General features: G+C 43.7%; 1 protein-coding gene across 1 annotated transcript; it reads left to right on the forward strand.

The window, feature by feature from the left end:
* Positions 1 to 7,186: 7,186 nt before the first annotated feature.
* On the forward strand, positions 7,187 to 11,928 carry HRH1 (histamine receptor H1). Its single transcript, XM_059480120.1, has 2 exons — positions 7,187 to 7,337; positions 8,808 to 11,928. Exon 2 carries the CDS (start codon positions 8,865 to 8,867, stop codon positions 10,311 to 10,313), a length of 1,449 nt encoding a protein of 482 aa, XP_059336103.1. The 5' UTR covers positions 7,187 to 7,337; positions 8,808 to 8,864; the 3' UTR covers positions 10,314 to 11,928.
* The last annotated feature ends 293 nt before the right edge of the window (positions 11,929 to 12,221 follow it).

Genomic DNA, 12,221 nt, shown 5'->3' on the forward strand with positions numbered 1-12,221 from the left:
TATATAATATAGAATATGATAATATAATAATATAATATAATATAATATAATATAATATAATATAATATAATATAATATAATATAATATAATATAATATAATATAATATAATATAATATAATATAATATAATATAATATAATATAATATAATATATATTTTAGTATATACTAAAACTATACTAAAGAAATAGAAAGGATACGTCAGAAACCTTAACAAGAACGAATAATAAAATCTTGTGACTGACTCCTCAGAGTGCGACACAGCTGGCTGTGATTGGTCATTAACTATAAACAACTCCCATGGAACCAATCAAAGATTCACCTGTTGGTAAAGGATCTCCAGACCACATTCCCAAACAATCAGATAATTATGGTTTTCATTCTTTTCTGAGGCCTCTCAGCTTCCCAGGAGATGAAATCCTGGTGAAGGGATTTTTCAGAAAATGGGATGGTGACACCTCCTGTGCAGGTGGAACTTCCTGGGCACCAGCCCCTGCCTGTGCCTCTTCTGTTCCTCTGAGCACAGCCAGGTCCCTGCTCTGACACCCAGAGACAGGACCCAAGCAGGCTCCCAAAACCCAGATTGGGTTTATCATAATGGCAATGGGACAGGGAACAACACAAGAGCAAAAAGATTGCTTTAGTAACACCAAAAAAGAGTTAATCGATGTAACACTTTGCTGAGAGTTGCACTTTGTGGCAATGGATATTATCCTTTCAGACTGAGGGCCGGAACATGGGGATTTCCTGCATTTTCCTGTTTGCTCATGGTGGAGAGCAATTGTGCAAAGTTTACAATTCCTCTGCACCAGCTTCTCAAACAATGAAGTTACCAAGTGCCCAGCAATGCTGTTTGCAAAAACATCATTGCACAAGCTCTTCGTGACTTGCATCACAAAATTCCCCCTTTGAACCCACGGAGAGTTTTGTGCAAGACACTTCTAAACATTGTTTAAAATGAGGGAAAAATAAGCATGATCTTAAAGAAAGGAATGAATATTGCAATAAAATCTCCCAAGCCCTGCGTGCACGTTTAACACAGAGCAGATGGGCTGGACCTGCGTGAATCACAAAAACATCAATTTAGCTAAATATGCAACAACGTGTTACACATCTGGGATTTTTCTAGGTCTTGAATTAGTTGTGTAAGACAGCTGCACTAAAAGAAACTCCAGGTAATTCTGTAGTGCTGATGACCAGGGGAGGATGACCGCGCTGTGACTGATGGGCTGGGCTGCTCCCGGATGCTCCGCACACTCTCGGGTTACCTCAGGTGAGCGCTCACAGCCCAGCAGCTCAGCCAGCTCTCATTCCCGCGGCTCTGCGGACACACCCGGGGCTCTCCGGCGGGCAGGGAGAGCAGAACCGCGGGCAGAGCCGGGATCTTGCCCGGGGAGAGAGGAGCATCCCTCGGCAGCGTTCCGGGACACAGCGGCGGGACGGAGCCGGGCATCCCACCGCATCCACCGCTTCCCATCACTTCCCATCAGATCCCACCGCTTCCCATCGCATTCACCCCCTCTCACCGCTTCCCACTTCATCCCACCTCTTCCCATCGCCTCGCACCGCATCCCATCCCATCCCATCCCATCCCACCACTTCCCACCGCATCCCATCGCCTCCCACCGTATTCCACCCCTTCCCACCGCCTCCCACCACATCCCATCGCTTCTCATCTCATCCATCGCCTCGCCTCCCATCGCATCCTCCGCCTCCCCCGCGTTCCAGCCCAGCCCCGGCGGGAGCGGCGGCTCCTCCCGGCCGCGCTGCCCGAGCTGCCGCAGCCGCTGCCCTGCTCCTGCTGCCCTCGGTGAGTGACCTGCGACGGGGACAGGGACAGCGGGAGGGACGGGGGGGATTGGAGGGACTGGAGGAATTGCAGGAGCTGGAGGGACTGGAGGGATTGGAGGAGCTGGAGGAACTGGAGAGAGAGATTGGAGGGATTGGAGGGACTGGAGAGAGATTGGAGGGATTGGAGGGACTGGAGGAATTGCAGGAGCTGGAGGAACTGGGGGAATTGGAGGAATTGCAGGAACTGGAGGGATTGGAGGGACTGGAGGGTTTGGTGGAACTAGAGAGACTGGAGAGATTGGAGGAACTGAAGGGATTGGAGGAACTGGAGGCATTGGAGAGATTGGAGGAGTTGGACGCTGGGGGAGCACAGGAGGCTCCTCGGAGCTCGCTTGTCCCCCCTGAGAGCAGCGAGAGGAGCGGGGGAGGAAAGCAAATTTGCTATAGGTGCCAGACCTATGAAATCACAGGTCTGCACCCCACCTTTGAGAACTCCCCCCGCTTTTAAGAACCTTCCCTCAGCACAAATCGGGAGCAGCAAACCCACCCTGCTTTTGAGAGCTCTCCCCGCTTTTGAGAGCTCTCCCTCAGCACAAATCGGGAGCAGCAAACCCACCCCGCTTTTGAGAGCTCTCCCCGCTTTTGAGAGCTCTCCCTCAGCACAAATCGGGAGCAGCAAACCCACCCTGCTTTTGAGAGCTCTCCCTCAGCACAAATCAGGAGCTCTGGCAGGTTCCGGCTGCTCCTCACCCTGCGCGTCCCAGCCCAGAGCAGCGGAGGGGAGCGTGGAGCAGAGGGGCTCCCTGAGGGCAAACCAAGCGGGAGGAAAACCCCAAAAGCGCAGCAATAGGCTGCAGTGAGCTCAGCCAGCTTCCCCCCCGAGGACATTTGTCCCAGCTGAAGATCCAGCAGCCCCAAAGGTCCCCGGGGCACAGAGGAGTCGCTGCGGGTCAGGCACGGAGGGGATGCTCAGGTGGAAATGGGAAGGAAAGGAAGCGTTAGGAAAATTAACCCACAAACACCAGAGGTTTATATCCAAAAAGGAGACAGAAGAGTCCTTTTTTGGCTTTATTTGAGTAAAGGGAGAGGCCATGGGGCACTCTCCTGGGGTCTCTCCAATTTTTGGAGGATGCAGCCTCCTTTTTATCCCAATTTCCCATTTCCCTTCTCTCTTTCCCCATTTCCGAGGTACTTGAGTGGTTCAGACTTCCCAAAACACCTGATATTTCCCTCTAATGCACAACCCTCCCTTTTAATTTTTAATTCTTATGGAATTTAGGGGGTTTTATTCCTCGTTGTTTCTTTCATCTTTCAATGTCTAATTTCATTTATCAGCAAACCTAAAGTTTATTTGTAAAAGCAAATATCTATTTCCATTCATCAATCAGTGGAACCCTTCCCATTGTTTCTTTTATCTCCCAGTGCTGGTTTTATCCACCTGCAGACCCACAGCTTGTTTGGAAAGACAAATCCAGTACTCCTGTCAGAAGGGAAGCAGATAAAGTCCAGGTTCCCCATTGCACTCAGCAGCCACACTTGAATTAATATGGTTCAGGGGAGCTCCTTTCAGCACAGAAAATATTTCTGCTCTTGTTTCAAGCATCTTTCTGGTGAGGGAAGGGAAAAACAGGCAGGGAGGGGTTGGTTCCTGGTTTAAGGAGAAGAGGGGCTTGGCTGAAGAAAGAGGACGAGAAAACTTAAACCCTCAGGACCTTCTGAAAACAATTGTGCTCTTGAGAGGAGAAATCCTAAATGCATTAATTTCATTGAGATCTCTCCTCAAACACAAGTGCAGCACATCCTGAGGGGGGTGACCCTGCAGCAGGGACAGGACCTGCCCTAAACCTTACCTCATTCTTGATGGAGCCTTCCCTTACAGACAGGAATGATGGAGAGGAATGGGAATTCTTGGGAAATATGTTTTTAAAGTTTTTACTTGCAAGGCACCAGGCTCTCGCACTATTAAAAAACTCTGTGCCCCTTTACCATCTGCTTAATCCAACAAAAAACGTTAAAACTGCCTGAAAAAAAAAAAAAATTAAAAAAAGAACCTTGTTTAAGTCAGGTCTGGTGAACAGTAAGTTTGCCAGATGTTGGAATTGATTGAAAATACAGATTTCAAATTAAAGATTTAAAAAAACCAAACAGGTGTAAACAGGTTTCAGGTAGCACACTGTATATCAGGCATGGTTTTAACTTTTTATATATTACATATATAAAGTCAGATGAGTATTTCTATAAAGGAAAAAATTTGTATTTTCAATTATTTATTGCTAAAATATGAAGGAACTCATCAAATTACTGCAGTAAATTCACCAGATTTTGGGAGAGACTGAAAATACAACTTCTAAATTAAAGATGAAAAAAAAAGTGACCTAAAATAAAAATAAACCTTTCAGTAACAGGCTTTACTTTTATTCCCAGTACAAGGAGACAGTGACTCCTCACACCCACTAGGGCTTCTAAATCTGTGCATTTTTGTGATGGTTTTCTTACAGTTCCAAAGCATAAAAAGCTCACTTGAGCTGAATTCAAGTAAATCCCCAAAGAGTTTTCGTAGTGATCAATCTCACCACTGAAAAAACTCCCAGCTCTTACTCTCATACATTGTTTTTTACTTTTGTGAGTAGCGATTCCCAAGCCACTTGGAAAGAACCAGACCTTAATGTTTGAATGGCAGGGTGAGTTACATTTTTAAAAGTTAATTATATTTCTGATGCAGAGGGATTAAACCCACCAAGGTTTACAGTTGTCAGGTGTTGGAGTCCAAAAAAAAACCCAAGTTTTTTTGCTATCCTTGTAGGAAAAATGTCCTGTTAGACTGAGTTGGGATAACTCTAGATTGAGAACCCAGAGCCGAAAGGCACCACTGCAGCTGCTCAGCCCTAAAGGAGCCACATTGCTGGGAAATTCCCCTTTGTTTATAAGGGATTTTACAGCTCAAGGGTTTATTTCCTGCATCACAGCACAGAGGACTTTTCATCCATCACAGCAGTGATTTCACAGGTCTGGCACCTACAGAAAATTCCCTTTTTACACACAGGTAATGGAGCAAAGAATATAAGACAGCACAGCAGTACTTGAAGAAAATTATATCTAAATACTCTTTTGCTAAGAGATCACATTAATGACCATTTTTTTGCTATTGGTAATATTTAGACTAGCAGAGAAAATTAATGCCATATCTGGAAGCTTTGGGATTCTTGTCAAGATGAGATTTTCCTCCAATCTCTTGGTAAAAATAACCCGTATTTGGGAAATGCTATCACAAGAACAAGACTGGGTTTTGTCATGGAAAAACTGACATTTAGTATAATTTTTACTAGACAATTCAGCTGCTAAAAGAGGATTTTCATGGAAGTCTGAGCTTACATTTAGAAGGCCAAAACATTCTTTGGAATGTGGCCATCTTCTGTTAACTCTTTTTAATATTCATGGACTATAGGCCAAGTGTTAAAGAGAGTTGTTTACAAAATTCCAGCCAGTGTCAAAAAAAGTCTGAATTTATCTCCTGATAACTTCAGGTTAAGGCTGAAACTTAAACACAATAAATTTACTTAGGGAAAAAAAATGAAGTAAACACAGTGGTGTGTAGAAAATTGTTTAATTAAGTAGCTGTTTATGCTGCTAGAAGGATACTGAAGCTGCACTTCCAAACTGTCCTGGCTGGACTGAGACACTGTCATTTCAGTGGGAACAACAGGCAGCTTTACCAAGTTTTTTCACTCACTTTTTATCAAAAAATATTCCTTGAATATTGGCAGGCATTGAATAGAGACTGTTCCCTTACTGAAAAATAAATGAGTTTTTGAGAGGGAAATTAATCAAACTCCTAACATGTTAGTGCTTTCAACAGCTCAAGGATAATTTAAGGGAAAAATATCACCATAAATAAATAAGTTTCTTAGGTACAACAGAGTGAGTAAAGGCCATCTGAATCAAAATCTCACTTTCTGCTTGAATTTAGTCTGATGAACAAGAATTTTGCTCTTTGCAGCTTTAATTTCTTAAAAGTCTATCAGCAAGAGACTTGCCAGTTTCTAGGAACTTTCTCCCACTCACTCAGGGCTTAATAGATTGCACCTGCCCTAAAGAGGCACCAGGCATCCACTCAGCATCTCCCAGTAAATTCTTGCTCCTTGGAAATGTAATACAATAACAAATCATGATTGCTGAGCCTCCCTGTAGGAAAAGCTCTTCACAGACAGCAAAAATAAAGGAGGCATTTCATGGTGAGGTCAGGGTTTAGAGTTTCCACAAAGCAATCCAAGGTTTTGGGCTGCTTTTTTGTTTTTAAATCTGTTCTTATTGAACTTTGTTTCAGTGTAATTAAACTGTGCAAACATTAAAGCCCATTTATTCATTATTATTGCTTTCTTCTACTGGGTTAGAGATAAGGAATGACATCAGTAGCTCCTGAAGAAAGGGCACATTAACCTGCTTTGGAGCAGGAGTTCCCCTGATCAATTCTGCGCGTTGCTTCCTCAATCCTGCCCTCAGCAGTGCCAGGAGAAGGTTTGGGAAGCAGTGACCACCATTTACTGTATTCTGCTGGTTTATTCACAGAATCCCAGAATTGTCAGGGCTGGAAGGATCTCTGGAGATCATCCAGCCCAGGCCCAAATGCAGTTCATGTATTCCATACACAGCCAAGGAGAGCTGGCTAACCAGGCAGATTTCTTTGCTGGTATTTTTTCCAGCTGAAGACTGAGTTAAAGAGTTAAAGTTGCCTTTTCTCCCATTATTTTGCCAGAAATTTAAATGGGAGTACGTGGGGGTGAAGATCAGTCATTCCAGCTTCTTACATCAGCTCCTTGCCTTGGCCGTGCCCCTGCACTTAAACACACCTGAAGAGCTGGAGACAAAGACACAGACTGGGATGTAACCACTTTCCAGACATGCTGGTTTAATTTCCATGGAATAATTCCTGTCCTCAGCTTCCATGGAGTCATTCCTATCCTCGACATCCATGGAATCATTTCTGTCCTCATCATCCATGGAGCAGTTTCTGTCCTCATCATCCATGGAGTAATTTCTGTCCTCAGCATCCATGGAGCAGTTTCTGCCCTCAACATCCATGGAATCATTTCTGTCCTCAACATCCATGGAATCATTTCTGCCCTCAGCATCCATGGAATAATTTCTGTCCTCAGCATCCATGGAATAATTTCTGTCCTCAACATCCTTGGAGCAGTTTCTGTCTCCAACATCCATGGAGTCATTTCTGTCCTCAACATCGACGGAATAATTTCGATCCTCAGCGTCCATGGAATCATTTCTGTCCTCAGCAATGGCTCCTGTCCAGCAATTCCTGTTCGCAGAAATGACTCCATCCATGGAATAATTTCTGTCCTCAACACTCATGGAATAATTTCTGTCCTCGTTCTCAGGATATGCTCCGTGAGCTGTGAGCAGCTGCCTCAGAGGAATTGTCCAGGCAGAGCCTGAAGGAATCCAGGATCACAGCACTCCCCAGGTACTCCTGTCTCCTCTGCCTATGGATGCTGCTGGCACCAAGGACACAGCTCCTCTCCCAACACCCACCTGTGAGTAAAACCCAGGCAAGAAGGAATTTGACCTCTCACAAGGCAGCACAAATCATTTGAGCTCAAACTCTGATTACTGGAATAAAAGGGATAAAGTTAAATGAAGTATTGCATCACTGAGTTTCAATAGGAAATGCTGATTATTGAACAACCTGCTGCATTGTGTTGCTCTGGACACGTTTGGAGTTATGAGGGTGAGAAATCCCATGCATACCTCAATGCTAGTTGTGTAAATAATTTGAGCAAATATATGCACAGTCTCAATTTCCTTCCTTATTGCTTGAAGAGATTTACCAGAACAAAAGCTCAGACAAGCTATAAAATGGCATAGAATGTGTGTCACCCTCACAGACATTTTTCATCAATGGATAGGAGGCAGAATTTGGTCACTTATCATTTGCTCCAAGATCTAAAATATCATTAATCGATCCTGCACTGTGAATCAATACATGAAGTTAGCAGTTGGGAAGCAGAAGATGCTTATTAATCCTGAAAAATCCTAATATTCTGCATTTGATCTCAAACAGGCCTGGCATCTTTAAGTGTTTGAAATCTCTGTGAGCCTAAATTGTGTAGGAAGAGATTACTCATTACCTATAATTTGAACGACTGCCTACTGACTGCCAACTGCTGGATTCCCAAACTGTTGGAGGCTGTAAATAAGCACTGGCTTGTTTAAATTATTTAGTACAAAATATGTAAATGTTGCTTTTTACTAGCATATTTTAAATTGGTTTGCCAATATGGAGCTTATGTTATGGTTCAAAATCAGCTGTTTAATGAGATATGATGAATTAAAACTGTGAGGAATTAAATTTCTTCTTCAGATTGAGGGATCAGAAAGAGATGAAACTCTATGAAAACTGTTTGGGATTGGTTAGTGGGGTTTCCTAGAACACAAATCACCTGCATGTAAATGTCACTGTCATATTTTCTGAAAAATCCTTTCACCAGGATTTCTTTCCTGGGAAGCTAGGAAGCCTCAGAAAAAAAAAAAAAAAAAAAAAATATTATCTCATTTGCTTCTCCTGTGTTTTGCTGCTTTGGAATGTGGTTGGAGATTGTTTATCAAACAGGTGATTGTTAGATTGGTTTAATGTGAATTGTTTTGACTTAATGACAAATCACTCTCTGGCTGTGTCAGACTCTGGAAGGAGCCATGAGTTTTCATCATCATCCTTTGTAACCTTCTGTCTGTATCCTTTCTCTATTCTTTAGTATAATTTTAGTGTAGCATTTCTTTAATATATTATAAATAACATATAATAATAAATCACCCTTCTGAGAACATGGAGTCAGATTCCTCATCTTTCACCTCATCCAAGAGACACAGCAAACTCAACATGTAAAATGTCTTAAAAATTTGTTTTTTAGGAAAGCCCTAAAAGGGACAGTGCTAAGCTGAGGCACAAATTAGCTTTATTATCTTATTACTGCAGTGACTGAGTTGGTTTTTTTCCTTTCCTCTAGTTGTGGAAATAAAAATCCCCAAGCAGCCCAACACTTTTTCAGCCAGGAGTGCAAACCATGACTGAACGCCCAAGGCCTGGACGCCCACTCCGCTTCTCCCTCACCAAAAAGATGTCCAACAACACAACAGAGGCCTCCAGCAGCGCTCCCCGAGCCCTCCTAGGCCTGTTCCTGGGCAGCATCTCCCTGATCACCATTGTCATGAACATCCTGGTGCTGTGTGCCGTGAGGACGGAGAAGAAGCTGCAGACCGTGGGTAATTTATACATCGTGAGCCTCTCCATCGCCGACCTGATCGTGGGGGCGGCCGTCATGCCCCTCAACATCGTGGACCTGCTGAGCCCCCAGTGGCCCCTGGGGCTGGCAGCCTGCTTGTTCTGGCTCTCCATGGATTACGTGGCCAGCACGGCCTCCATTTTCAACCTCTTCATCCTGTGCATGGACCGGTACCGCTCGGTGCAGCAGCCGCTCCGGTACCTCAAGTACCGCACCAAGATGAGGGCCTCGCTGCTCATCCTGGGGGTCTGGCTGCTCTCCTTCACCTGGCTCATCCCCATCCTGGGCTGGCACGTCTTTGCCAACAACGGGCACAGGACGGTGCAGGGGAGCAAGTGTGAGACGGAGTTCTTCGAGGTGACCTGGTTCAAAGTGCTGGCGGCCATCCTCAACTTCTACCTGCCCTCGCTGCTGATGCTGTGGTTCTACTGCAGAATCTTCAGCACTGTTCGAAAGCACTGCCAGCACAGAGAGCTCAGCAATGGCTCCTACTGGTGCTCCGCAGAAAAGGCCACCACTCCTCAGACCAAGACGAAGGATGGGAAAAATATCTGCCTCCAGGAGCAAGTCGTAGGTGGGAACACCCCCGGTGCAGAAAAGAAAAGCTCTCCAGAGCCCCATAAAGTGGAGGCAGAGCTTTGTTTCAGCCATCCTGACAGGGCTTCAAAGGCCCTGAGTAATGGGAAAGTCCTGAACTGGAGCTGCTTCTCTCTCAGCACAGCCGAGGCTGAGCCTGGCGTGGATAAAGCAGGGAAGAGGGGGGTGTGTGCCACGGAAAACCCTGGGAATGAGGAGCAGCCCGGCTGCCAGGACAGTGACTCCAGCGGGGCATCAGACCACCACACCTTCACTGAGGTGGCAGAGGCCAGCCCCAGAGGAGCCTGCTGTCCTCAGGGGAGGACGGAGCGCAGGGACTCGAGGGGAATGGCATTCCTGAGGAAAACCTGGCACACCCTGCACGGGCACTCCAGGAGCATCCACTGGCACGGGAACAGGGAGAGGAAGGCAGCCAGGCAGCTGGGGGTGATCATGGCAGCCTTCATGCTCTGCTGGATCCCCTACTTCGTGCTCTTCATGGTGATAACCTTCCACGACCACAAGCAGCTCTCAGAGCTGCACAGGGCCACCATATGGCTGGGCTACATCAACTCCACCTTGAACCCGTTCCTCTACCCTCTCTGCAACCAGAATTTCAAGAAGACTTTTAAAAAGATCCTTCACATTCATTGATGCTGGTCTGGGGTTTTGGAGCTCAAGTGCAGCTCAGGATTTTGACCCAACAAAATGTTCTTGTTCCAAAGGATGGGTACAGTGAAAGACTTTGGCAAACTGTAATCTGTAAAAGTGGGAAATGTGCATTTAATAGTTTAAACACATTTAAAGAGCAACTTCAGGTCAAGAATCTGAAAAACTCAAGGTCAGTACATGAACTGTTACACTGTTGTCAACTTTTACCATTTGAGACCACCACTTCCATCACAGAAACCTCCTCAGTGATTATAAATTATTCAGCTACACAAAAGGAAGAAATCACATTTCTGTCATTGGCCAAAACCATTTTTCTCTTTCAACTTACTCCATGAAACACATTGCTTGTGAAGTGAGATTTGCAAGTGGAGGTACTTTGCACAGTCAAAGAAAGAACTTGCACCTGTTTAAAAAAACTCCCCTATTTATTTATAGCTTCCTCCAAAGCACAAACTTTTCATCAAATGTTAAGTTTTACTGTGTATCCTACTGTATCTCTTTGATATCATGCTTATATTAACTGTACATTAACTTTTCTGGGAAAAAAGGTAGATTTTTTTATGTCCCAAAAGAGTTCCCATGCTCAATATACTGTCATCATCTGTTCCAGAAGGGTGGGTTGCTGTTTCTAGACTTGCAGAATTAAGTTGATTATACATGAAATATGTTTACCTTTTCTATCCTTTATATTTAATTGTATTTTATAAATCTTGCTGCCAAATATTTCAGGAGAAAAACAAAATAATTTAATATTTGGTATTGGAAAAGAGACCAAGAAGATGTTGAAGCACAACTGAAAGCTGGGCTGGCTTTGATGTTTCAAAGAAAAAAGAAATTCCTCTCATTCATTTTGTTATGCTGCTGAATTTCCCACATTCTGAACAGTTTCTTAATTGCATTTAAAGGATTCAATATTAAATGAAGCCCTAATATATCTGAATTTTAGTACATTGGGGAAATGTGCTAAAGGAATAAACTTGAATTCAGGCTGTATCAGTGTATCATGCAAGGTTCAGATATTAATTGACTTTGGTTTCAAGTTGCACTCAGGAAAAATTGCAATTAGGAATCTTAAATCTAGGAGAAATAAGGCAAAATGCAGAGAGAGAACTTAAAACCAAAAAAATTCTTTGCAGAATTCAGACAACTTTTTCACTGCAGGAGGAACACCTGCACAAGTAGTAAAATGCACCTTTTTGGAGTAGAGAACAGAACCTTTTGAAACACATTCTCTAATCCCTGGCCTTCCACAAACAATTGCTGAGGTTCACAGCCATTAAATTGTTTTTTTCCTATTCTGATTTGCAGCAGCAATTCTGGCCAGAATGGATGGTAATTTAGATGATCCCTGAGGAAATAAAAGTCAGCCAGAGTTATAAGTGCTGAAAAATTCATTTACCTATGGGCTGCTGAGAGTTATCAAGAAATCTGTCCTGTTGCTCATGAAAATTGCCTTTCCTGACCTTAAAATGCACTAATACATGACAAAACTTCAGCAAGATCATTGAAAATTGGTCTAAAAATGATGGTGACTGTAACAACAAAAATGTTTGGTAAAAATAAAGAACATTCAAACAGCTAAACCCAGGAAAATAAAGATGCCTGAATATTTTTTTTAATTTCAAGCCATTTTACCCATGATCTTTGTGTAACTGTGCTACCAGCAAAGACAGGGGATTTGTGATAACCAATTTTATAGCTATTAGATAACAATAAACAGGGAAATGGGACAGTGCATATTTTAAATAGCAAGTATCTAAGAAAATTTTTGAGTTTCACTAGCAGGCAGTTCCAGTGGCTCTGGATGTGAGGGAAGCAGAGGAAAGCAAATTACGGTAAGAAACGGAGAAACCTCCCACCAACGTGGGGCAAGGCTCAAGAGAATATTTC

The sequence above is a fragment of the Ammospiza nelsoni genome, chromosome 11, assembly GCF_027579445.1.
Source record: "Ammospiza nelsoni isolate bAmmNel1 chromosome 11, bAmmNel1.pri, whole genome shotgun sequence".
In the NCBI taxonomy this organism is placed as follows: Eukaryota; Metazoa; Chordata; class Aves; order Passeriformes; family Passerellidae; genus Ammospiza; species Ammospiza nelsoni.

Coding starts and splice junctions, on each gene's coding strand:
- HRH1 (XM_059480120.1), top strand. CDS start 8,865: ATGACTGAACGCCCAAGGCCTGGACGCCCACTCCGCTTCTCCCTCACC.